The 26638-nt window shown below is 46.3% G+C and overlaps 2 protein-coding genes across 2 annotated transcripts in view; one reads left to right on the top strand and one right to left on the bottom strand.

Moving 5' to 3' along the window:
- UFSP2 (UFM1 specific peptidase 2) overlaps positions 1-10175 on the top strand; it is a 119791-nt gene extending 109616 nt beyond the window's left edge. The window contains exon 12 of the mRNA XM_063920753.1: positions 9647-10175. Coding sequence (XP_063776823.1) covers positions 9647-9733 — 87 coding nt within the window. The 3' untranslated portion in view covers positions 9734-10175. The remainder of the gene's footprint in view (positions 1-9646) is intronic.
- Positions 10176-11853: 1678 nt separating this feature from the next.
- ANKRD37 (ankyrin repeat domain 37) lies at positions 11854-14209 on the bottom strand. The gene is made up of 5 exons (XM_063950395.1): positions 14020-14209; positions 13575-13727; positions 12769-12860; positions 12467-12681; positions 11854-12059 (listed from the first exon to the last, which is right to left on the bottom strand). The coding sequence occupies exons 1-5, from the start codon at positions 14200-14202 to the stop codon at positions 12049-12051; spliced, it is 654 nt and encodes a 217-aa protein (XP_063806465.1). The 5' UTR covers positions 14203-14209; the 3' UTR covers positions 11854-12048.
- Between the last annotated feature and the right edge of the window lie 12429 nt (positions 14210-26638).

The following is a 26638-nucleotide window of genomic DNA, read 5'->3' as shown; positions in this document are numbered from 1 at the left end:
AACGTTTAAAGTTTTGGAGACTAGAGGAGAGTCTTATTGTGCGTGGGAGGGCATTCCACAGAGTGGGTGAAGCCCGGATAAAGTCCTGTAATTTTGAGTGTGAACAAGTAATGCGTGTGGATGAGAGACGTAGATCTTGTGCAGAGCGGAGAGGCCGGGTAGGGAGATATTTTGAGATGAGTCAAGAGATGTATGTTGGTGCAGTTTGGTTAATAGCCTTGTATGTCAGTAAAAGTATTTTATATTTAATACGGTAGAATACCGGTAACCAATGGAGGGACTGACGGAGCGGATCTGCATACGATGAATGTCTAGCAAGGAAGATTAGCCTTGCAGCTGCATTCAAAATGTATTGTAGTGGTGAGAGCCTATGTTTGGGAAGACCGGTCAGGAGACTATTACAATAATCAATGCGTGTGATAATAAGAGCATGGATTAGAGTTTTTGGTGTGTCTTGTGTAAGATATGGTCGTATTTTGGATATGTTTCTTAGATGTATGTAACATGATCTTGAGACAGATTGAATGCGAGGAACAAAGGACAGTTCAGAGTCAAGAATGACACCTAAGCAACGAGCTTGTGGGGCAGGGATGATTGCTGAGTTCTCAACAGTGATAGTGGTTGGATACTACTATTGGCTGGTGGAAATATAATTAATTCTGTTTTGGAAATATTAAGTTTGTGGTGGCGAGATGTCATCCAAGATGAAATGGCAGAAAGGCATTCAGTGACACGGCCCAATACAGATGGTGACAAATCTGGGGAGGATAGGTAGATTTGAGTATCATCTGCATACAGATGGTACTGAAATCCAAAAGAGTTGATTAGTTTGCCAAGAGATGTGGTATAGCTAGAGAAAAGCAAAGGACCTAAAACTGAGCCTTGCGGTACTCCAACTGAAAGAGGTAGCGAAGAGGAGGTGGAATCAGAGAAACGAACACTGAAGGAGCGATTAGATAGGTAGGATGAGAACTAAAGGGCTGTGTCCTGAATACCTAGGGCTTGTAGTGTTTGTATGAGAAGAGAGTGGTCAACAGTGTCAAAGGCAGCAGATAGATCTAGATGAATAAGTAGTGAGTAATGGCCTTTAGACTTCGTAGTGACCAAATCATTAACCACTTTAGTCAGTGCTGTCTCTGTGGAGTGTTGGGAACGGAAGCCTGACTGAAGTGGGTCCAGTAGGCTGTGTGAGTTAAGAAAGTGTGTGAGGCGAGTGTAGGCAAGTCTCTCAAGTAGCTTGGAGGGGCATGGGAGCCGAGATATGGGATGGTAATTTAAGAGAGAGTTAGGGTCAGAGTTTTGTTTTTCAGAATTAGAGTAATCACTGCATGCTTGTATAGAGAAGGAAAGATACCAGTAGACAGAGAGAGATTACAGATTTTAGTTAAGGTTGGGATGAGCACAGCAGACGGATCTTTACTAATTGGTGAGGATATAGAGTCAAGGGGAGAGGTAGTAGAGTAGGCAGATGAAGAGTGCAGATCCTACAAATGAAGATGAAGTATCAAATGAAGAGAAGGTGTTAGAGGGTTCAGGCAGGGAATTGAGCAGGTCACTTGCTGTGGAAGAGCATACCATTTCATTTCAGATCTTATCAATCTTGTCCTTGAAATAGGAAGCAAGATCTTGCGCACTGACAGTGGCTGGTGGGTTAGGTGAGGGAGGGACAAGAAGTGATTTAAATGTATTAAAAAGTCGCTTGGTGTTAGAGGCTTGAGCAGAGATGAGAGATTGGAAATATGTTTGGCAGTGTCCAGAGCATTACGATAAGAGTGGTATACGGTCTTATATGTGAGAAAGGAGCTTGAGCTACGAGATTTACGCCACTGGCGTTCTACTTTACGTGAGGTTTTTTGTAGGTGTCTAGTGTATTTAGAGTGCCACGGTTTACATCGGAGGGTGTGTACACACGGTGAGATCCCTGCTATGTTAGATTTTGACTGTGCGATTTCCCTTGAACTCTCCCAGAGGCCAGATAGCACAGATTGTACAGATTTTGACTATCTGTGCTTGAAATTTTGTCTTTGTACGATTTTGACTAAGTGCCAATTTTGACTATACTTTGTACACTAGATAGTCAAGATTGACTTGCCTGCACAGTCTATCTAGCCTTACGATACCGACCCCACGGGAGCGCACATCGGGATCGAATCTGTTTCGCAAGCTGCCTAGCACCATAAGATATGCACTAACTTTTCATAAGATTTTGACTATATAGTCAAAATCTCACAGATTTATCTCACCGTGTGTACACACCCTAAAGGGCCCTACACACTGGGCGACATGACTGCACGATATGAACGATCTCGTTCATTAATGAACGAGATAACGCTCATATTGTGCAGTGTGGAGGCTCCAGCGATAACCAATGTGCGGCCCCGCGCTCGTTCATCGCTGTTCCCCCGTCGGCTGTACATGCAGGCCAATATGGACGATCTCGTCCATATTTGCCTGCACTTCAATGCAGCCGGGTGATGGGGGGAGTGAAGAAACTTCACTACCCACGTCACTGCCCCTCCGCAGCCGGGTCGCCCGTCGGCCGTAGCCGCCGTCGGGCAGCTCGGCGGCGGATCGGCCAGTGTGTAGGGCCTATTAGTCTACGTGGAGTGTGATGGGTAGCTGGAGCCACTTCATCAAGTGCTGTTTCTGGAGTTTGGTTAAGGTGTGACACAGCAGTCTCAGGAGAGGTGAATGTAGAAATTGGTGAGAGCAGTGGTTGCAGAGAGGTAGATAGTGGTTGAAAATTAATAGCATTAATATTTCATTAACATTTAATGATAATCTTGCAAAATAACTTTAGTGTTGGATATATAGATAATATCACCCTATTATAGAAATGGTATTAATCATTAATATGCGATGTAATTGTCTTTTTTTTTTATATGCTTTTGCTGCACATGTCCAACAAATACAGCTATGACCAAAAGTGACTAACATTTTCTATTGAAAGTCACCTATAAAACTGGCTGTTACACACCATATAATGTTTGAAAAAGCCTGCATGTTATCAATGAAAAAATAACATTTTAAACCTACCGGTAAATCTTTTTCTCGTAGTCCGTAGAGGACGTATTTTCTCTTACGTCCTAGAGGATGCTGGGGACTCCGTAAGGACCATGGTGATTATACCAAAGCTCCCAAACGGGCGGGAGAGTGCGGATGACTCTGTAGCACCGATTGAGCAAACAGTAGGTCCTCCTCAGCCAGGGTATCAAACTTATAGAACTTTGCAAAGGAGTTTGAACCCGACCAAGTAGTAGCTCGGCACAGCTGTAGCGCCGAGACCCCTCTGGCAGCCGCCCAAGAAGAGCCCACCTTCCTAGTGGAATGGGCCTTGACCGATTTAGGTAACGGCAATCCCGCCGTAGAATGCGCCTGCTGAAGTGTTACAGATCCAGCGAGCAATAGTCTACTTTGAAGCAGGGGCACCAATCTTGTTGGTTGCATACATGACAAACAGTGCTTCTGTTTTTCTGACTGTAGCCGATCTGGCCACGTAAATTTTCAAAGCCCTGACCACATCAAGGGACTCGGGATCCTCCAAGTCACGCATAGCCACAGGCACCACAATAGTTCATATGAAAGGATGAAACCACTTTTGGCAGGAATTGAGGACGGGTCCGCAATCCCGCTCTATCCATATGGAAAACCAGATAGGGGCTTTTATGTGATAAAGCCGCTAATTCCGACACTTGCCTAGCCAAAGCCAAGGCGAATAACATGACCACCTTCCAAGTGAGATTTTTCAACTCCACCGTTTTAAGTGGTTCAAACCAGTGTGACTTAATGAAACTTAACACCACGTTAAGGTCCCAAGGCGTCACCGGAGGTAGAAAAGGAGGCTGAATATGCAGTACTCCCTTCACAAAAGTTTGTACTTCAGGGAGAGAGGCCAATTCCTTTTGAAAGAAAATGGATAAGGCCGAAATCTGAACCTTAATAGATCCTAATTTTAGGCCGAAATTCTCTCCAGTTTGCAGGAAGTGAAGGAAACGGCCCAGATGGAATTCTTCCGTAGGAGCATTCCTGGCCTCACACCAAGAAACATATTTTCGCCATATACGGTGATAATGTTTAGATGTCATGTCCTTCCTAGCCTTTATTAGCGTAGGAATGACCTCATCCGGAATACCCTTATCCGCTAGGATCCGGCGTTCAACCGCCATGCCGTCCAACGCAGCCGCGGTAAGTCTTGGAATAGACATGGCCCCTGTTGCAACCGGTCCTGTCTTAGAGGAAGAGGCCACGGATCTTCTGTGAGAATTTCCTGCAGATCCGGATACCAGGTCCTTCGTGGCCACTCATTCCTCTCCCTCCTACCATTCTCAACACCTTGGGTATGAGAGGAAGAGGGGGAAATACATAGACCGACTGGAACACCCATGGTGTCACTAGGGCATCTACAGCTACTGCCTGAGGTTCTCTTGACCTGGTGCAATACCGCTGTAGCTTCTTGTTGAGGCGGGACGCCATCATGTCTATCTGTGGCAGTTCCCACTGACTTGCAATCTGTGCGAAGGCTTCCTAAAGAAGTCCTCTCTTGGATGCAGGTCGTGTTTGCTGAGGAAGTCTGCTTCTCAGTTGTCCACTCCCGGAATGAACTGCTGAAAATGCGCTTACATGATTTTCCGCCCAGCGGAGAATCCTGGTGGCTTCTGCCATTTCTACTCTGCTCTTTGTGCCGCCTTGGCGGTTTACATGAGCCACTGCGGTGATGTTGTCTGACTGGATCAGAACCGGTAGGTCGCGAAGCAATGTTTGCCAAAGGGCGTTGTATATGGCCCTCAGCTCCAGGATGTTGATTTGAATACAAGTTTTTTAACTTGACCCAAAGACCTTGGAAGTTTCTTCCCTGTGTGACTGCTCCCCCACCTCGGAGGCTCGCGTCCGTGGCTACCAGAATCCAGTCCTGGATGGCGAACCTGCGACCCTGCAGAAGGTGAGCACTCTGCAGCCACCATAGGAGAGACACCCTGGCCCTAGGGGACATGGTGATTAACTGATGCATCTGTAGATGTGATCCGGACCATTGTTCCGTAGATCCCATTGGAAAGTCCTCGCATGGAACCTGCCGAAGGACCCGAGTGCAGTGATGCACTGACACCTGTTTTGGCTTTAATAGTGTTTTACCAGAGTCATTAGTTCCTGGGCCTTCTCTATCGGAAGATAAACCCATTTCTGGTCCGTATTCAGAATCATACCCAAGAAGGGGAGACGAGTCATAGGAACCAACTGTGACTTCGGGATATTGAGAATCCAGCCGAGTTGCTGTGACACCTTCAGCGAAAGTGACACGTTGTTCAACAACTGCTCTTTTGATCTCGCCCTTATTAGGAGATCGTCCATGTATGGGATAATTGTGACTCCTTGCTTGCGTAGGAGCACCATCATTTCCGCCAATTACCCTGAAATTGGTAATGACAATACTGTACCGTAATTCTCAGGTACGCCTGATGGGGTGGATAAATGGGAACATGAAGGTATGCAGCCTTTGTCTAGATACACCATAAAATCCCCCCTCTTCCAGGCTAGTGATGATCGCTGTGAGCGATTCCACTTTGAACCTATACTTGAAAAGGTTCAAATTCAGAGATTTTAATTTTAAAATAGGTCTGACCGAAGCGTCCGGTTTCGGGACTACAGCCAAGGTTGAGTAATATCCCCTTCCTTGTTGAAGGAGGGGAACCTTGAGCACCACCTGTTGGAGATACAATGTGTGAATTGTATTTCATATTATCTCCCTTTCTGGGGGAGAAGCCGGTAGGGCCGATGAGGAAAACCGTCGAGGAGGCACCTCTTCGAATTCCAGCTTGTAACCCTGAGAAACAATTTCTATTGCCCAGGGATCCACCTGTGAGTGAACTCAGATGTGGCTGAAGAGTCGAAGACGTGCTCCCACTGGGGCGGACTCCCTTAGCGGAGCCCCAGCGTCATGCGGTGGATTTAGTAGAGGCCGGGGAGGACTTCTGTTCCTAGGAACTAGCTGTGCCCTGCGCCCTTACCTCTGGTAAGAAAGGACGCTCCTCGTACTTTCTTGTTTTTCTGCGACCGAAAGGACTGCATTTGATAATGTCGTGCTTTCTTAGGCTGTGAGGGAATATAAGGCAAAAGATCAGATTTACCAGCTATAGCTGTGGAGACCAGGTCCGAGAGCCCTTCTCCACACAATTCCTCACCCTTGTAAGGTAAAACCTCCATATGCCTCTTTTAGTCGGCATCACCTGTCCATTGCATGTTCCGCAGGACACGTCTAGCAGAAATCGACATAGCGTTGACTCTAGAACCCAGTAGACCAATGTCTCTTTGAGCATGTCTTATATATATATATAAGACAGCATCTTTTATATATCCTAGGGTCAATAACATGGTATCCTTATCTAAGGATTCAATCTCCGCTGATAAGGTATCTGTCCACGCTGCTACAGCGCTATAAACCCCTGCCGACACAATCGCCGGTCTGAGTAGTGTACCAGAATATGTGTAAATGGACTTCAAAGTACTTTACTGCATGCTATCTGCAGGATCCCTGAGGGTAGCTGTATCTTGGTATGTCAGCGCTACCTTTTGGGGAAACGTGTGAACGCCTTGTCCAACCTAGGGGAGGATTCCCATCGTATCCTGGCCCTAGCAGGGAAAGGATACGCCATGAGAATTCTTTTTGGGAAACTGCAGTTTCTTGTCTGGAGATTCCCGCTCTTTTTCACACAATTCATTTGGTTCATGAGAGGGGGGAAATGTTATGTCATCTTTCTTCCCCTTAAACATGTGTACCCTCGTGTCAGGGACAGATGGGTCATCAGTGATATGCAAAACCTCTTTTATTACAATAATCATATATTGAATACTTTTCTGCCAGTTTTGGCTGTAACTTTGCATCATCGTAGTAGACACTGGAGTCAGACTCCGTGTCGGTATAAGTGTCTATTATTTTGGATAGTGGGCGTTTTGAGACTCTGAAGGTCCCTGCGACATAGGGACAGACATGGGTAGATTCCCTGTCTGTTCTCTAATCTTTTGTGCAATAAATTTACCTCAGCACTTAATTTCACATATCCAGTCAGGTGTTGGCGTTGTCGACTGAGACACCACACACACACACATTTGCTCCATCTCCTCCTTAGAAGAGCCTTTTACCTCAGACATGTCGACACACACGTACCAACACACCACACACTCAGGGAATCCTCTTATCTGAAGACAGTTCCCCCACAAGGCCCTTTGGAGAGACAGAGAGAGAGTATGCCAGCACACACCCAGCGCTAATACCCCCGGAAAAACACACAATGTGTTTACCCAGTAGCGCTGTAATACTATTATTTGCTGCTAATTATGTGCTCCCCTCTCCCCTCTGAAACCCCCTTTCACCGTGGATAAGCAGGGGAGAGTCCGGGGAGCTTCCTCTCAGCTGTGCTGTGGAGAAAATGGCGCTGGTGAGTGCTGAGGGAGAAGCCCCGCCCCCTCGGCGGCGGGCTTCTGTCCCACTTAAATACAATAAAAACTGGAGGGGGCTCTTTATATATACAGTGCCTAGCTGTATATATATATATATATATATATATATATATATATATATATCTTTTGCCAGAAATGAGGTTTATATTGCTGCCCAGGGCGCCCCCCCTGCGCCCTGCACCCTTACAGTGACTGCCTTGTGTGAGGTGTGTGGGAGCAATGGCGCACAGCTGCACGTTACCTCAGTGAAGATCATGAAGTCTTCTGCTGCCTCTGAAGTCTTATTTTCTTCTCTTACTCACCTGGCTTCTATCTTCCGGCTCTGTGAGGAGGACGGCGGCGCGGCTCCGGGACGAACTCCAGGGTGAGACCTGTGTTCTGACTCCCTCTGGAGCTAATGGTGTCCAGTAGCCTAAGAAGCAGAGCCTTAAAACTCACAGAAGTAGGTCTGCTTCTCTCCCCTCAGTCCCTCGATGCAGGGAGTCTGTTGCCAGCAGGCTCCCTGAAAATAAAAAACCTAACAAATATACTTTCTGTCAGAAAGCTCAGGAGAGCTCTCTGAAAAGCACCCTGTCACCACTGGGCACAGTATCAAACTGAGGTCTGGAGGAGGGGCATAGAGGGAGCAGCCAGTGCACACCAGATCTAAAGTCTTTCTTAAAGTGCCCATGTCTCCTGCGGAGCCCGTCTATCCCCATGGTCCTTACGGAGTCCCCAGCATCCTCTAGGACGTAAGAGAAATTGCCTCCGATAGGAATAATAAAAATTGTATACTATTATAATTACTGAGAAACCATTACACGCGGCAATGTATATTTGGTGTGATTGATATGCCACATTTTTGCTGATATAAATGTTTTCTGTTGCATGTGTTCCTTTATTACATGTGATTTCCTTATGTACCTTTTCCAAAGTACCCTCCGCCTAGTCATATGGTAGCCACATGGATAGTTACTTTTAATGTATACCAATAAACCTTACATTTATTTTATATCTGACTATTTTTGTCATTTTGTCAAGCGTGCCCAAACAAAAAGGAGTCCTCTTTTTCTCTTTCTTTGTGTAGTTTTATAACAGCTGGAGAGCCGCAAGTTGGCCAGGCCTGGGCTACCAGAACGTTGTGTAGTTACGTTTAAGTGCTAAAAATAAAAACAAAAGTACAAAAATATGTATAGGGCAGGTTACTAGTCTACTTTACAGTCAAAACACTGATTTTATTTGTTTTAAAATGAGGTGCATGTATCTTAATTAATCAGGGGAAGAGAGATGCAGATGCATACTCTTAGCACTAAGAACACTGATAATAAAAATAATTTAAATAAACCCTCACAATTAAAAAAAACCCTCTCCAAACCTTTAAACCCTCACAATTGATGAAGTCACCTGGCCGCGGTACATGGGCCCGCATATTTTTGCGCAAATGTGTGCTAAGAACTTCAATTATACTCCATGTTAATTGTGAGGGTTTATTTAAATTATTTTTACTATGTGTTCTTAGTGCTAGGAGTGTGCATCTGCATCTCTCTTTTTCCAGCATAGTATTAGAAGCCTCAGCATGATAGCACCTTTTCATATCTTTAGTAATAGGATGTGCAATCCAGGTTCCCCCCTTTTTTTCTTAATTAATCAGCCAATTAACACGTTAATAAACCAGCAACCACATTGACACAAGGAGCATTCACACAGTAGCAGATAAATTACTGTCCGAGAAAAGCAGCACGTTTTGGGCTGCACCCAAGTACTGTGTGGGAGGGAGGGAGATGCATTTTACCTGCAGTACAGTCAGCTGCATTCGCTGCCTGTTCTCTATATTTTATTGATTTTCTGGGCAAACATGTCGTCAGTATATGTTTAACTGTGTCTAGCACTTCATTGAATTTGGAGGATGCATTTCTGAGATTAGTGCTCACCGATTACAGAGTTTTACGAGCAATAAACAATGTGTACGTAAGCAGTTAATCTGCAAGTGATCTTGCATAGTGTCCCTCATGACTGAGAATGACAAGCCACTGAGAATGAGGAACAAATGTTACAGTTAAGAGTGGCTAAAAATAGAAAATAAAATGAGCTTTCTGTACAAAGTAGCCATTATCACCTTTTTCCTTTGTCTAATAATTTTGTTGAGTGTCAGGATTACGGAGTAAATAAACTTTGGTGCACAATACAGCCTGACCATCTTTGTTTGTTTCCTCAGGGCTGGTGTGGATGGAAAGGGGCTGATTTCTGGGCTGCAGATGCATACTACAACCTGTGTTTACCCCAACGACCTACAGTCATCTAATAGGATCTATGTGTATAAGTGGTAGTCACCATTATAAAGATGTCAGTTATTTAATGGGTTTTCGAATTACAGAAGCTCCCGCACCAGGTTTGAAATAAATGATATTATATAGGGAATATAAATGGCATAACAATTTGTGTTGTCTAAACAAATATTTCAACACAAATGCATATGAGTGGTGCTGCTTGTTGATTTAAATATACATATATATAGGTTTAAAGAAGAAAAAGTAAATCAACTTTAGGTAGCAGCACTCATTCCCTTACACAAGAAGTTTTAATTATTTTTAATACAACAAATTTTGATACTTTATTGATATGATATAAAATAAGAAAAAGATCTCAATGCCCACGTGATATAGATACCTTTATTATTACCACGTGATGTATTATATGCCCCCTTATTATAAAGGGGTCATGTAAAGTGAAATATAAAATCAGATGGGGACAGAATAACGTGTAAGAAATTTTTTTTAATTTGTGTGAATAAAGATATTTGTTAAAAGAAAATGCTAGTACGCTGTCTTTTTTTTATGAATTAATGAGTACCTGTGATTCAAAGAATTACTGGGTAATCTTTAAAACAACCACTGACTGTTTCTACAAGTGATGTTTACAAAGTGTTACAAATGTTGCAGTGTTGTGACATTCCTAGTATATTATTGATTCAGTAGATCACAATGCAACATTTGTTGCTAGATAATGGTGTGATAAGAATGTTAGAAACAGCACTGCACATATTCGGATGACCGTTTAACTGTCTGATTATTAATAAATATAAGGCTCTTATTGCCCTGAATAGTACCGATGTATGATCACATGCAGACAGGCTATTTTTAGACACTAGGTATTATAGGTTACCCCTATTAGGATGTATGTTCACTAGCCAGTACCCCTTAATTGATATACTGATATTTCAGCAATGCACTTGATGAGGCTGTGAATTTATGCAATACTGGCTTAAAAATGAGCCTGCCTTAGCATCTTTTTATGGAATTGTATATAAAGGAGACACAGGATTTAAATATATGTGTTAATACTGCTACAGACAATGCTCTCTTAATTACACAGCTTAACCAGCACATATATTTAAATCCTGTGTCTCCTTTATATACAATTCAATAAAAAGATGCTAAGGCAGGCTCATTTTTAAGCCAGATTTGCATAAATTCACAGCCTCATCAAGTGCATTGCTGAAATATCAGTATATCAATTAAGGGGTACTGGCTAGTGAACATACATCCTAATAGGGGTAACCTATAATACCTAGTGTCTAAAAATAGCCTGTCTGCATGTGATCATACATCGGTACTATTCAGGGCAATAAGAGCCTTATATTTATTAATAATCAGACAGTTAAACGGTCATCCGAATATGTGCAGTGCTGAACACTGCAACATTTGTAACCCTTTGTAAACATCACTTGCAGAAACAGTCATTGGTTGTTTTAAAGATTACCCAGTAATTCTTTGAATCACAGGTACTCATTAATTCATAAAATAAAGACAGCGTATTAGCATTTTCTTTTAACAAATATCTTTATTCACACAAATAAAAAAAAATTCTTACACGTTATTCTGTCCCTATCTAATTTTATATTTCACTTTACATGACCCCTTTACAATAAGGGGGCATATAATACATCACATGTGGTAATAATAAAGGTATCTATATCACATGTGGGTATTGAGATCTTTTTCTTACTTTATTGATATGATATAAAATATCAAAATTAGTTATTTAATGGGGAAAGGTTTTTAATTCAGTTGTATAAAACATTCAACTTCTATTTTTTACTTAGCATTGATTTCAATGAAGTTAACATTATTTTGCAGTCTGATCTGTCTCATCTCACTAATGGGTTTTTCTATCCAACAATTCCTTTACCTACATAGGCAATGTGTTGTTTAAAGGGCATATGTTATTTAAGTGTGGTCATTCATTACATGTTTAGATGGACTATAATAAGGCCTTCTATGCCCTATACAATATTTCTGTCCTACTCCCATCACCTAGCTGTGCACTAAAACTGCAGCTGCTGCATACAGGACTGCTCAGAACCCATTTTGCATCTGCCATTATTACTATTGTCTTGTATAATGTACAAAATTACACATTAAAGAAAATGAACAAAATTTATTGTACAAAAGTCTGTAAACAAAAACACAGAGTAAATGTCAGATATATGGTACAAAACCTCTTCCTTCCAGCAGAGAGGCTAAATAACATTTAGCTTAATGTAAGCCAGCAGGTCAAAGCTCCGAGTGGAAGCACATTACAGGAATGGACAGATATCTTGCATTGCACATCATCCATCTACATGAAGCCTACGGAGAAGACAAGAATCAAACATCACACCTATGACCGATTCATCTCTACTTACTGGGTATAAAATGTTTCTTCAGCTACTCACTGTCTTAGTTTTATAGAGGAAATAGTCCCCAGTGACAAGGTCCTATTCTGCCAAAGCAGAACCCTATCTCATATTTTATGAAGGATCAATTAACCAGTCCTAAAATAATATTACAACAAAATGTCTGCTTTACTCAAGTGTGTGACTTCTCTTCATGGTGTTGTATATTTTGTGCCTCTGATAAAGGTCTTGACAGGTAACACTATGATATTAAAATCAAACTACAATAATTATCTCCCAATTAATATTTCTCTTCACAAAACAGGTATATTAAAGCACCGGCACGTCCTCGCTGAGAATAAGGTGTAATGTAATACTCACCGTCAGACCGTCTTCTCTTCCCATGAGCAGCAGATACATTGTTACATTGTCCTCTCTTGACACTGGACGTTGTCTCCTTTAAGTCATGCATAGAAAACCGTGCTCTAGAAAACGTATCTTGCGTGTGTTTTACAGTAGCGAGATACTTTGCACATTCTGGAAATCCGCCAGACAAAGCGAGATCTTCAGCCGTGTAGCCTTCTCTGTTACACACACTGCAGCGAGAAAAGGAAATCCTACTCAATACAATGCTGTCTACAGATCTGGTGTAAACGGATCGCAGCATGCATAGAAATACTTACTCTAATCTGGCAGCATGTGCCACAAGCAAACTGAGGCACTGTAAGCTACCAGAACGTGCTGCTTTATGGATCAGAGCTTCTCCAAAGAGGTCCTGGAGAGAGAATGAAAAAAAGACATGTTAGCTCATAATGCTATGCTTCAACATAAACAGCAAATGCACCAAGACAGTCAATGCAAATCTGCAGCTATTGCCACTAGTACAAGTCCCGTTGATATCACATATTCCCCAGCCTAGACTAGTAAGTAAATGGAGAGTATAGAGAGATGAAACAAAGAAATAATAAGCCATCATGTTTTGCTCTGCACTGAGGAAAATAAAAGCAGTGGTGTATTAACGTGTGCGCTGTGCCGTGCTGCCCCCCCCCCCCCCCATATATATCTTCCCAGTGATATACTGGAATGTGGCATATGTGCAGGAGAGAGCAAAGCCTTTTACTGCGCAGCATCATCTTTAGGACGATATCACTGGGAAGATGTCACCACTGCCAATTTATAGAGCAGGGCTATCCACTTGCCAGTGCCACAGTACCAGAGAGGTAGGGTGCTCTGGGTACAGGACCCCCCCCCCATATGTGCACTGTGCACCCTGTACCCATTACAAATACACCTGCAGTATGTGTAAAAGGAATGGTTTAATTTGTAATTTTAATGAAAGTGCAGCACCAGCCTGTCAGCTATGCGGTCATACAAAATACATTGACACATGCACAAGAGATAGAATACATCTTCATGAGATGAGAAGACCTACATTACTAGGAGAGTACCAATATAATACAGAGACACGGTTACTGAAGATCTGTTATACCTGCTGGTTAATGTCAACTCCCGTCTGCAGCTGCCAGAGCAGGAAGAAGGCTTGTCCCCCACATGCTGCCAGGTGTGCGGGGGTCTGTCCTAGGGTATCCCCCGGAGAATTCACTGCACAGCCCGATTGCATCAGCTGGCTCGGGTTGTAACACTGCGGAGAGATTGCAGGTGAGAGGGATGATGAGCACACATGACAGTACATCATACTTGCCTACCTGACCCTTTCCATGAGGGAGAAAGTGCTCTGTTCCTGGTAATGTATGATTGCCATCACCTGTGGTGAGCTAGTTAATTGAGAAGAAAGGTGTTTCACCACAGGTGATGGCAATCATACATTACCAGGAAAGTCCAGGAACAGAGCATTTTCTCCCTCATGGAGAGGGTCAGGTAGGCAAGTATGCATTAAATTAGTCCCTGGCAGCGGCAGTACTGCGGCTACTCACCTCTCCGCTGCTGCGCTGTAGCTCCATCGTCTCAGCACGGTACAGGCACAGCACTACTACGCTGCTCACAGCCTCACACACATACACTACTCTGAGTGACTCTGAGCCGCCTCCAGTTCCCCAGCAGCAGCATCCAGGGACACAGGCCCCGCCCCCAGTCACGTACTCAAACACGGAGCACATGGAGCGGTATTCCTCCCCATAGTCGCGCAGTGATTGGCTGTAGCCGGCAGAGTCCCTCCCGATGTGTCATGTAATTGGTGACAATGTCTGTGAGGGCGTGACCCGCTCACACACACACACTGTGTTGTGGTCACGTAGGCACCGGCTGGGGATTCCTGGCTGACATGTGAGCTGTAGTGAGCCGGCACGTAGGCTGCTGTGGGCGGGAGGAGGGGGAAGGGACGGCGGCTGCTGCTGCTGCTCTGGGCACGTAACAAGAGGGAGTAGACGGAGAGGAAGCGCTGGCTGGGCTCTTTCTGTGAATGAGTTACGGCTCTTCATAGTGATGCAGTCCAATAGCAATAAGGGCCATATGCTGCCTGTGTATTAGTGTAAGTGGGTACGGGAGCTGCTGAGTGTTATTAGGCACGTTCTCTACCTGTTTAGTTTATGACGGGACGGTGTACACGCTATTTTTAATTAAAATAATTGTGAATGCAATAGAATCTGCATTCTGTATCACCTTTTGCAAGTACTAAACCAATAACATACCTCCCAATATGACCCTCTCCAGAAGGGACAGAAAGCTCTGCTTCTGGACTTTCCTCTTACTGTATGATTGCCGGCACCTGTGTTGAATAGGTAATGGATAAGAAAGGTGTTTCACCACAGGTGATAGCAATCATAGAGTAAGCGGGAAGTCCAGGAGCAGAGCATTCTGTCCCTCCTGGAGCAGGTCATGTTGGGAGGTATGCAATAATAAGATTTTAATTAACAAGTTATAAGATTGCAAAAGTATGAGTCAGTGACTGCAAAATATGCTTATATATTGTATAACAACAAATGTTGTCATTCAGGACCAAAATACAATTCACGTTATAAAATATAAGTACAGCATACTGGATATCCAGAGAATAGAGACATTTGTTAAATAGTTTGCTGGATAATGGACCCTCTTCAGCTTTTTAGCAGAATCTGCTACTGATTAAATCGCATGCTGAAGGCCGCCTAGCATGCTAATCTGCGGGCAGCGATGCAATCGCATTGCGGAGTCAGGAATTAGGGTTGACCCCCTGCATTCACAGCGAGGCTGCATGTGCAGGCAAACTGCCGCCATTTTTCATATCGCAGCAGCCACGTGTGACGTCCTGCGGCGCCCCAAAAACGGTCTGGACACGCCTCCTTTGTCCAGATCCCGTCCTGCCGCTGTCAATGAAATTGTGACCACATCCTTCAAGGATGCAATTGCAATGCGAAAGTCCGCACACGCGCATTGTGGACTTCGCACGTGCACAGACGTCTGAAAATTGACAGTTTGCGATTTTCCTATGTCTGCGATCCGACCAGAATGAGGGCCAATGTACAGACCTAGACTCGCAGGCAGGAGGCAAGAAGCAGCTCATTAGTACTAGGCTAATGCTCTGTGGAAATTGCAGGGATGGCTTGTGGAGTTATCTCTCCCCAACTCCAGCTGACAAAATGTTATCTATGTTTGCTGTCTGTTACGCAAGGGGATGCAAATGTTTCTGAAGCTATGTACCCTCGTTCATGTACTCAACAGTCAGGAGTATTAGGCCCTACATCACTCAAAGATATGAACGATCTCGTTCATTAATGAACGAGATAACGTTCATATCTTTGAGTGTGGAGGCACCAGCGATGAACGATGTGCGGCCCTGCGCTCATTCATCACTGGGGCTCCCGTCGGCTGTGCATGCAGGCCAATATGGACGATCTTGTCCATATTTGCCTGCACACGGCACTGCCCCGCCGCGCGCTGCCGGGTCGGCCGTATCCGCCGTCGGGCTGCTCAGCGGCGGATCGGCCAATGGGGGTCATTCCGAGTTGTTCGCTCGCAAGCTGCTTTTAGCAGCTTTGCACACGCTAAGCCGCCACCTACTGGGAGTGAATCTTAGCATATTAAAATTGCGAACGAAAGATTAGCAGAATTGCGAATAGACACTTCTTAGCAGTTTCTGAGTAGCTCCAGACTTACTCGGCATCTGCGATCAGTTCAGTGCTTGTCGTTCCTGGTTTGACGTCACAAACACACCCAGCGTTCGCCCAGACACTCCTCCGTTTCTCCAGCCACTCCCGCGTTTTTTCCTGAAACGGTAGGGTTTTTTCACACACTCCCATAAAACGGCCTGTTTCCGCCCAGAAACACCCACTTCCTGTCAATCACATTACGATCACCAGAACGAAGAAAAAACCTCGTAATGCCGTGAGTAAAATTCCTAACTGCATAGCAAATTTACTTGGCGCAGTCGCACTGCGGACATTGCGCATGCGCATTAGCGACTATTCGCTCCGTTGCGTCAAAAAAATAACGAGCGAACAACTCGGAATGACCCCCCAATGTGTAGGGCCCTTAAGTCTATAGGGATCCTGTCAGCATACCGGCAATCGGGGTGTCAGCAGTCGGAATGCCAATGCTGGAATCCCAACACTGCTCAGGGATCCCGGCATGGATCAAAATACCGGCACTGGTATGATGGGGCTACCTAAGGTCTGGCTTTGTGGGGGAGGATTAGGGTTATGCTACGTGTTAGGTTTAGGCTATGGGGAAGGGGGGTTAGGGTAGGCTGTGGGGAAGGGAAGGGGAGCGTTTAGAGTCAGGCTGTGGGAAGGGAGGGTTAGGGGAGGAGATCAGGAGGGTTAGCATACTTGCCTTCCAGGTGTTGGGCTCCTGCACGTTGGGATGCCACTGACGGTATTCTGACCGACGGGATCCCGATACCATCCCATGTCTATAATACATTAATTATTTATTGTATTATAGGTAAGGAATGGTATTATGTATGTATTACAGGTATTGACATTTATCACTATAATCTGTGTTAGGACCTTTATCTGTAACTACTCATATTTAAGTTTTTAGTTTTCCACAAACATCTGAATTATCCGCTATACCAATGTAATTTTGCCTTTACCAGTGGCGCAGCTAGAAATTTTTCTCCCCCAAGCCACAATATTCTCTGGCGTCCCCCATCCCCCCCATAATTGCCACTAGTAAAGTGATAAATCTGTACGCACGCGCCGCAAAAAGGGGGCATGGCCGTGCTGAAATGGGTTTGACTTTGCTTAAAGGGGCGTGGAATTGCAGGAAAAGACTACCTTATACCCCAGTTTTGCAACCTGCACGCCCAGACGTTGGCCACCACAGGAAAAAAATAATAATCCTGATTCATGCCCCTTACATTATTTGTCATTTTTCCTCCTTATAGTAATGCCCAGTATACATTATGCCACATACTGCAATGGCTCTTGGACATTATGCAACCCACAATGATGCCCATTACACAATATGCTACACACCATAATGCCTCTGACACATTATGCCACACACTGTAATGCCTGTGACACATTATGCCCCGCATCACAATGCCCATTATACATTATGCTACACACTGCAATGCCCCTGAGACATTATAGCACATACAATGCCTATGATATAGTATGCCACACACCGTAATGCCTGTGACACATTATGACACACACTGCAATGTCCGTGATACATTATGCCACACACCGCAATGCCCATTACACATTAAGTCCTACAGTAAGGCTTCTAATTACTTTTCTCTGACGTCCTAGTGGATGCTGGGAACTCCGTAAGGACCATGGGAATAGCGGCTCCGCAGGAGACTGGGCACAAAAGTAAAGCTTTAGGACTACCTGGTGTGCACTGGCTCCTCCCCCTATGACCCTCCTCCAAGCCTCAGTTAGATTTTTGTGCCCGGCCGAGAAGGGTGCACACTAGGGGCTTTCCTGAGCTTCTTAGTGAAAGTTTAGTTTTAGGTTTTTTATTTTCAGTGAGACCTGCTGGCAACAGGCTCACTGCATCGAGGGACTAAGGGGAGAAGAAGCGAACTCACCTGCGTGCAGAGTGGATTGGGCTTCTTAGGCTACTGGACACCATTAGCTCCAGAGGGACCGAACACAGGCCCAGCCTCAGAGCTCGGTCCCAGAGCCGCGCCGCTGGCCCCCTTACAGAGCCAGAAGCAAGAAGAGGTCCGGAAAAATCGGCGGCAGAAGACATCAGTCTTCAACAAGGTAGCGCACAGCACTGCAGCTGTGCGCCATTGTTACTCAGGCACACTTCACACTTCGGTCACTGAGGGTGCAGGGCGCTAGGGGGGGGCGCCCTGAGCAGCAATGTAAACACCTTGGCTGGCATAAATACACCACATATAACCCCCAGGGCTATATGGATGTATTTTAACCCCTGCCAGAACTCACCAAAAAGCGGGAGAAAAGGCCGCCGAGAAGGGGGCGGAGCCTATCTCCTCAGCACACGGGCGCCATTTTCCATCACAGCTCCGCTGGAAGGACGTCTCCCTGACTCTCCCCTGCAGTCCTGCACTACAGAAAAGGGTAAAAAAGAGAGGGGGGCACTAATTTGGCGCAGTTTTGATACTAACAGCAGCTATAAAGGGAAAAGCACATTTTATAGTGGTATTCCTGTCTATATATAGCGCTCTGGTGTGTGCTGGCATACTCTCCCTCTGTCTCCCCAAAGGGCTAGTGGGGTCCTGTCCTCTATCAGAGCATTCCCTGTGTGTGTGCGGTGTGTCGGTACGATTGTGTCGACATGTTTGAGGAGGAAAATGAGATGGAGGCGGAGCAATTGCCTATTATAGAGTTGTCACCCCCTAGGGAGTCGACACCTGAGTGGATGAGCTTATGGAAGGAATTGCGTGACAGTGTCAGCTCTTTACGACAGACAGTTGACGACATGAGACAGCCGGCTACTCAGCTTGTGCCTGTCCAGGGGTCTCAAACGCCATCAGGGGCTTTAAAACGCCCGTTACCTCAAATGGCAGACACAGACACGGATACTGACTCCAGTGTCGATGATGAGGAGACAAACGTGACTTCCACTAGGGCCACACGTTACATGATTGAAGCAATGAAAAATGTATTGCATATCTCTGATAATACAAGTACCACTAAAAAGGGTATTATGTTTGGTGAGAAAAAACTGCCTGTAGTTTTTCCTGTATCCGAGGAATTAAATGAAGTGTGTGATGAGGCGTGGGTTTCCCCCGATAAAAAACTGATAATTCCTAAAAGGTTATTGGCATCGTACCCTTTCCCGCCAGAGGATAGGGCACGTTGGGAAACACCCCCTAGGGTGGATAAAGCGCTCACACGCTTGTCTAAACAGGTAGCACTACCCTCTCCTGATACGGCCGCCCTAAAGGAACCTGCCGATAGAAAGCTGGAGAATATCCTAAAATGTATATACACTCACACGGGTGTTATACTGCGACCAGCAATCGCCTCAGCCTGGATGTGCAGTGCTGGCCTGGCGTGGTCGGATTCCCTGACTGAAAATATTGATACCCTAGATAGGGACAGTATATTACTGACTATAGAGCATTTGAAGGATGCATTTCTATATATGCGTGATGCACAGAGGGATATTTGCAGACTGGCATCAAGAGTTAGCGCGCTGTCCATTTCTGCAAGAAGAGGTTTATGGACGCGGCAGTGGTCAGGTGATGCGGATTCTAAAAGGCACATGGAAGTATTGCCTTATAAGGGGGAGGAGTTATTTGGGGTAGGTCTATCAGACCTGGTAGCCACGGCAACTGCTGGAAAATCCACATTTTTACCCCAGGTAGCTTCTCAACCTAAGAAGACGCCGTATTATCAGGCGCAGTCCTTTCGGCCTCATAAGGGCAAGCGGGCAAAAGGCGCCTCATTTCTGCCCCGTGGCAGAGGGAGAGGAAAAAGGCTGCAACAAACAGCCAGTTCCCAGGAACAAAAGCCCTCTCCCGCCTCCGCAAAGTCCTCAGCATGACGCTGGGGCTTTACAAGCGGACTCAGGCACGGTGGGGGCCCGTCTCAAGAAGTTCAGTGCGCAGTGGGCCCACTCGCAAGTGGACCCCTGGATCCTTCAGGTGGTATCTCAGGGGTACAAATTGGAATTCGAGACGTCTCCCCCTCGCCGTTTTCTAAAGTCTGCTTTACCGACGTCTCCCTCAGACAGGGAGGCAGTATTGGAAGCCATTCACAAGCTATATTCCCAGCAGGTGATAATCAAGGTACCCCTCCTACAACAGGGAAAGGGGTACTATTCCACACTATTTGTGGTACCGAAGCCGGACGGCTCGGTGAGACCAATTTTAAACCTAAAATCCTTGAACACATACAAAGGTTCAAATTCAAGATGGAGTCACTCAGAGCAGTGATTGCAAACCTGGAAGAAGGGGACTATATGGTGTCTCAGGACATCAAAGATGCTTACCTACATGTCCCAATTTACCATTCTCACCAAGGGTACCTCAGGTTTGTGGTACAAAACTGTCACTATCAGTTTCAGACGCTGCCGTTTGGATTGTCCACGGCACCCCGGGTCTTTACCAAGGTAATGGCCGAAATGATGATACTCCTTCGAAGGAAGGGAGTTTTAGTTATCCCTTACTTGGACGATCTCCTGATAAGGGCAAGATCCAGGGAACAGTTGGAAGTCGGAGTAGCACTATCTCAGATAGTGCTGCGCCAGCACGGTTGGATTCTCAATATTCCAAAATCGCAGCTGATCCCGACGACACGACTTCTATTCCTAGGGATGATCCTGGACACAGTCCAGAAAAAGGTGTTTCTCCCGGAGGAGAAAGCCAGGGAGTTATCCGAACTAGTCAGAAATCTCCTAAAACCAGGCAAAGTCTCAGTGCATCAATGCACAAGGGTCCTGGGAAAGATGGTGGCTTCTTACGAAGCAATCCCATTCGGCAGATTCCACGCAAGAACCTTCCAGTGGGATCTGCTAGACAAATGGTCCGGGTCGCATCTTCAGATGCATCAGCGGATAATCTTGTCACCAAGGACAAGGGTGTCTCTCCTGTGGTGGTTGCAGAGTGCTCATCTTCTAGAGGGCCGCAGATTCGGCATTCAGGACTGGGTCCTGGTGACCACGGATGCCAGCCTGAGAGGCTGGGGAGCAGTCACACAGGGAAGAAATTTCCAGGGCTTGTGGTCAAGCCTGGAGACATCACTTCACATAAATATCCTGGAGCTAAGGGCCATCTACAATGCTCTAAGCCTAGCAAGACCTCTGCTTCAAGGTCAGCCGGTGCTGATCCAGTCAGACAACATCACGGCAGTCGCCCACGTAAACAGACAGGGCGGCACAAGAAGCAGGAGGGCAATGGCAGAAGTTGCAAGGATTCTTCGCTGGGCGGAAAATCATGTGATAGCACTGTCAGCAGTGTTCATTCCGGGAGTGGACAACTGGGAAGCAGACTTCCTCAGCAGACACGACCTCCACCCGGGAGAGTGAGGACTTCACCCAGAAGTCTTCCACATGATTGTGAACCGTTGGGAAAAACCAAAGGTGGACATGATGGCGTCCCGCCTCAACAAAAAACTAGACAGGTATTGCGCCAGGTCATGGGACCCTCAGGCAATAGATGTGGACGCTCTGGTAACACCGTGGGTGTACCAGTCAGTGTATGTATTCCCTCCTCTGCCTCTCATACCCAAGGTACTGAGAATCATAAGAAGGAGAGGAGTAAGGACTATACTCGTGGCTCCGGATTGGCCAAGAAGGACTTGGTACCCGGAACTTCAAGAGATGCTCACAGAGGACCCGTGGCCTCTACCTCTAAGAAAGGACCTGCTCCAGCAGGGACCCTGTCTGTTCCAAGACTTACCGCGGCTGCGTTTGACGGCATGGCGGTTGAACGCCGGATCCTGAAGGAAAAAGGCATTCCGGATGAAGTCATCCCTACCCTGATCAAAGCCAGGAAGGATGTAACCGTACAGCATTATCACCGTATTTGGCGTAAATATGTTGCGTGCTGCGAGGCCAGGAAGGCCCCTACAGAGGAATTTCAACTGGGTCGTTTCCTGCATTTCCTGCAAACAGGACTGTCTATGGGCCTAAAATTAGGGTCCATTAAGGTTCAAATTTTGGCCCTGTCGATTTTCTTCCAGAAAGAACTGGCTTCAGTTCCTGAAGTTCAGACGTTTGTCAAGGGGGTACTGCATATACAGCCTCCTTTTGTGCCTCCAGTGGCACCTTGGGATCTCAATGTAGTTTTGGGGTTCCTAAAATCACATTGGTTTGAACCACTCACCACTGTGGACTTAAAATATCTCACATGGAAAGTGGTAATGCTGTTGGCCCTGGCTTCAGCCAGGCGTGTCTCAGAATTGGCGGCTTTATCCTATAAAAGCCCTTACCTAATTTTTCATACGGACAGGGCAGAATTGAGGACTCGTCCTCAATTTCTCCCTAAGGTGGTTTCAGCGTTTCACTTGAACCAGCCTATTGTGGTACCTGCGGCTACTAGGGACTTGGAGGACTCCAAGTTGCTGGACGTAGTCAGGGCCCTGAAAATATATGTTTCCAGGACGGCTGGAGTCAGAAAATCTGACTCGCTGTTTATCCTGTATGCACCCAACAAGCTGGGTGCTCCTGCTTCTAAGCAGACTATTGCTCGTTGGATTTGTAGTACAATTCAGCTTGCACATTCTGTGGCAGGCCTGCCACAGCCAAAATCTGTAAAAGCCCATTCCACAAGGAAGGTGGGCTCATCTTGGGCGGCTGCCCGAGGGGTCTCGGCTTTGCAACTTTGCCGAGCGGCTACTTGGTCAGGGGCAAACACGTTTGCTAAATTCTACAAATTTGATACCCTGGCTGAGGAGGACCTGGAGTTCTCTCATTCGGTGCTGCAGAGTCATCCGCACTCTCCCGCCCGTTTGGGAGCTTTGGTATAATCCCCATGGTCCTTACGGAGTTCCCAGCATCCACTAGGACGTCAGAGAAAATAAGAATTTACTTACCGATAATTCTATTTCTCGTAGTCCGTAGTGGATGCTGGGCGCCCATCCCAAGTGCGGATTGTCTGCAATACTTGTACATAGTTATTGTTACAAAAATCGGGTTATTATTGTTGTGAGCCATCTTTTCAGAGGCTCCTCTGTTATCATGCTGTTAACTGGGTTCAGATCACAGGTTGTACGGTGTGATTGGTGTGGCTGGTATGAGTCTTACCCGGGATTCAAAATCCTTCCTTATTGTGTACGCTCGTCCGGGCACAGTATCCTAACTGAGGCTTGGAGGAGGGTCATAGGGGGAGGAGCCAGTGCACACCAGGTAGTCCTAAAGCTTTACTTTTGTGCCCAGTCTCCTGCGGAGCCGCTATTCCCATGGTCCTTACGGAGTTCCCAGCATCCACTACGGACTACGAGAAATAGAATTATCGGTAAGTAAATTCTTATTTTAAATTACCTGCTCTTTGCCAGGGGTTTCATGCTCTTGGTTCCATGCACAGTGCTAGGGATTTTCATGCTCAGGGTGTCATGCTCGTTGCCAGGGGTTTCATGCTCTTGGTTCCATGCACAGTGCTAGGGATTTTCATGCTCAGGGTGTCATGCTCGTTGCCAGGGGTTTCATGCACTGGGTGTCATGCTCATTGCTACGGGGCAATGCTTGTTGCCAGGGATTTCATGAGCTGGGTGTCGTGTTTGTTACCAGGGGGTAATGCTTGTTGCTAGGGCTGTGCCCCCAGTGCCACATATGCCCCCAATGCCAGATATTCCCCCACATTGCCAGATAAAAATATGCCCCCCATAGTGCCAGAAACACATATGCCCCCCAGTGCCAGATACACATATACCCCCAGTGCCAAATATGCCCCACCAGTGCCAGCTACACACCCACCCCCCGCTGCTGTGCTTCCTGGGAAAGAGGGTACCACAGTCTGTGAGTCCGGGAAGGAGCCGGAGGGCACAGCACGCGCCTCTCCTGTGTCCGTCCTCTGTCTCAGGAGGCGTGTCTGTCAAATGAAGTGGCCAGTCCGTGGACCGGGCAGCTGCGGCTCCTGATTGGCTGCTGGTCCGTGCGCTCTGATTGGCTCATGAACCGGAACTTCATTTGACAGACACACCGCCGCCGGAGACCCATGAGGGACACAGGAGAGGCGCGCTGTGCCCTCCAGCTCCTTCCCAAACTCACACACACACACACACACACACACACACACACACACACACACACACACACACAGCAGCAATCAGTGGCGGCGCCTCTGCAGCCCTGCACCTCCAAGCCTCCACAGTGGCTGCGGGGGTGGTAGTTACGCCACTGGTCTTTACATATTTTTGAAAGTCCTATCTGAATTACCATTGCTTTCTCTTACATCCTAGAGGATGCTGGGGTCCACATTAGTACCATGGGGTATAGACGTGTCCACTAGGAGCCATTGGCACTTAAGAGTTTGAGAGTGTGGTCTGGCTCCTCCCTCTATGCACCTCCTACCAGACTCAGTCTAGAAAATGTGCCCGGAGGAGCCAGTCACAGCTAGGGAAGCTCTACAGAGCTTCTTTAGTAAAAGGTATTTCGCATACTTCCTAGAGGATGCTGGGGTCCACTTCAGTACCATGGGGTATAGACGGTTCCGCAGGAGCCATGGGCACTTTAAGACTTTTCAAGGGTGTGAACTGGCTCCTCCCTCTATGCCCCTTCTCCAGACCTCTTGTTTAGAAAATGTGCCCAGGCAGACTGGATGCACTCCAGGGGAGCTCTACTGAGTTTCTCTGAAAGACTTTATGTTAGGTTTTTTATTTTCAGGGAGGACTGCTGGCAACAGTCTCCTTGCTTCGTGGGACTTAGGGGGCAGAAGTAGGAACCAACTTCCTGAATAGTTTCATGGCTCTACTTCTGGCTGACAGGACACCATTAGCTCCTGAAGGGAACTGAATGCTAGCTGCGGCTATGTGCTCACTCCCACAGCACGCCGTCACCCGTCTTACAGAGCCAGAAGTCAGAAGACAGGTGAGTGTAAGAAGAATTCTTCAGACATCGTGACGGCTAAAAGGTACCGCACAGCGGGCGGGAACGCTGCGCGCCATGCTACCCACACATACACAGTCACTGCAGGGCGCGCGGGGGGGGGGGGGGGGCGCCCTGGGCAGCAGGAAACCTAGTAAAACTGGCAAATAAAGGGGCATAAGATGCTGAGGCACAGTCCTACCCTCACCAGTATAAAAAATTACCTCATAAATGCTGAGGAGAAACGCGCCATTACGGGAGCGGGGCTTCCTCCTCAGTCAGCCAGCACACTGCTCAGCGCAATTTTCTCTCCTTCAGGCTGCAGAGAAGAACGCTGGTCCTCCTCCACTGCTGAACCAAGTATAAGGGTGCAAAACAGGGGGGGCACAGTGAAAGTTGGTGCTATATATTGTGTGATTACCATTATAAAAGCGCTGCATGTCAGTGGGTATTTTGTGTTTCACAGACAATTTATTACTGGCGCTGGGTTGTGAACTGGCAAATCCTATCTGTGTCCTTCTGACAGATTTTACTGTGGGTCTGTCCCTTATAAGCCCTGGAGTGTCTGTGGTGTGTTTGTGCACGTGTGTGACATGTCTGAGGCAGGGAGCTCTTCCCCTGAGGGAAACATTTTAGGGACACAGAGTTGTAATGTGGCGGCAGTGCCGGCACACCACGAGCCTGAATGGGTGAATTACGTGATAGTGTGAATCATATCAGTAAGAGATTAGATAAGTCTGAGTCTCATGCAGAGAGCTGGAGAAAATCAGTGGAAGATGTGATTTTTCATAGTTCTGCCTTTTCATCCGCAGGCGACCCCTCTGGGTCACATAAGAGACCATTTGCACAAATAGTACATACTGATACCGACACGGACTCTGATTCCTGTGTCGACGATAGTGATTCCAGGGGGATAGATCCTAAATTGGCAAAAAGCATTCAAAATATGATTATTGCTATAAAGGAAGTTTTGGAAGTTACGGAAGACCCTCCTGTACCTCAGGAGAAGGCATATTTTTATAAAGAAAGAAAAATGAATGTAACTTTCCCTCCTCATGAGCTTAATACTTTATTTGAGGGAGTTTGGATAAACCCTGAAAATAAATTTCAGATTCCCAAAATGAATCAGGTTGCTTATCCTTTCCTGGCAAAGCACAGGAAAAGATGGGAGTCACCCCCCGTATTAGACAGTGCCCTGTCAAGGTTAACTAAAAAGGTGATTCTCCCTGCACCTGGGACGGCTTCACTGAAGGAGCCGGCAGACAGCAAGTTGGAGACTACGTTAAAATCTATTTATGTGGCCAATGGTACGTTGCTTAGGCCCACCATCGCTTGCGCGTGGGTGAGTAGGGCTATCGAAAAATGGTCAGATAACTTGTCATCAGAAATTGACTCGATAGATAGAGACGAGATACTCCTAACGTTAGGTCATATCAAAGACGCTACTGCATACATGCTAGAAGCCATGAAAGATATTGGACTCTTGGATTCAAAAGCCGCTACCATGGCAGTCTCAGCTTCGAGGGCGTTGTGGATTCGCCAGTGGAATGCTGATGCAGATTCCAAAAGAAATATGGAGGCTCTCCCGTATAAAGGTGAGGCCTTGTTTGGAGATGGGCTGGATGCGCTAGTCTCTGCGGCTACCCCAGGTAAGTCGACATTCTTGCC

Source organism: Pseudophryne corroboree, chromosome 1, assembly GCF_028390025.1.
Source record: "Pseudophryne corroboree isolate aPseCor3 chromosome 1, aPseCor3.hap2, whole genome shotgun sequence".
NCBI lineage: Eukaryota > Metazoa > Chordata > Amphibia > Anura > Myobatrachidae > Pseudophryne > Pseudophryne corroboree.
The sequence above is the reverse complement of the archived record's forward strand: the minus strand, read 5'-3'. Positions and strand labels throughout refer to the sequence as shown.

Excerpts from the sequence above, each read along its gene's own strand:
- ANKRD37 (XM_063950395.1), bottom strand. The coding sequence starts at position 14,202 with ATGTGCTCCGTGTTTGAGTACGTGACTGGGGGCGGGGCCTGTGTCCCT. Across the intron at positions 13,728-14,019 it reads TACAGCGCAGCAGCGGAGAG|TGTTACAACCCGAGCCAGCT; the intron begins GTGAGTAGCCGC and ends ATCTCTCCGCAG. Across the intron at positions 12,682-12,768 it reads GCACATGCTGCCAGATTAGA|TGTGTGTAACAGAGAAGGCT; the intron begins GTAAGTATTTCT and ends TTCTCGCTGCAG.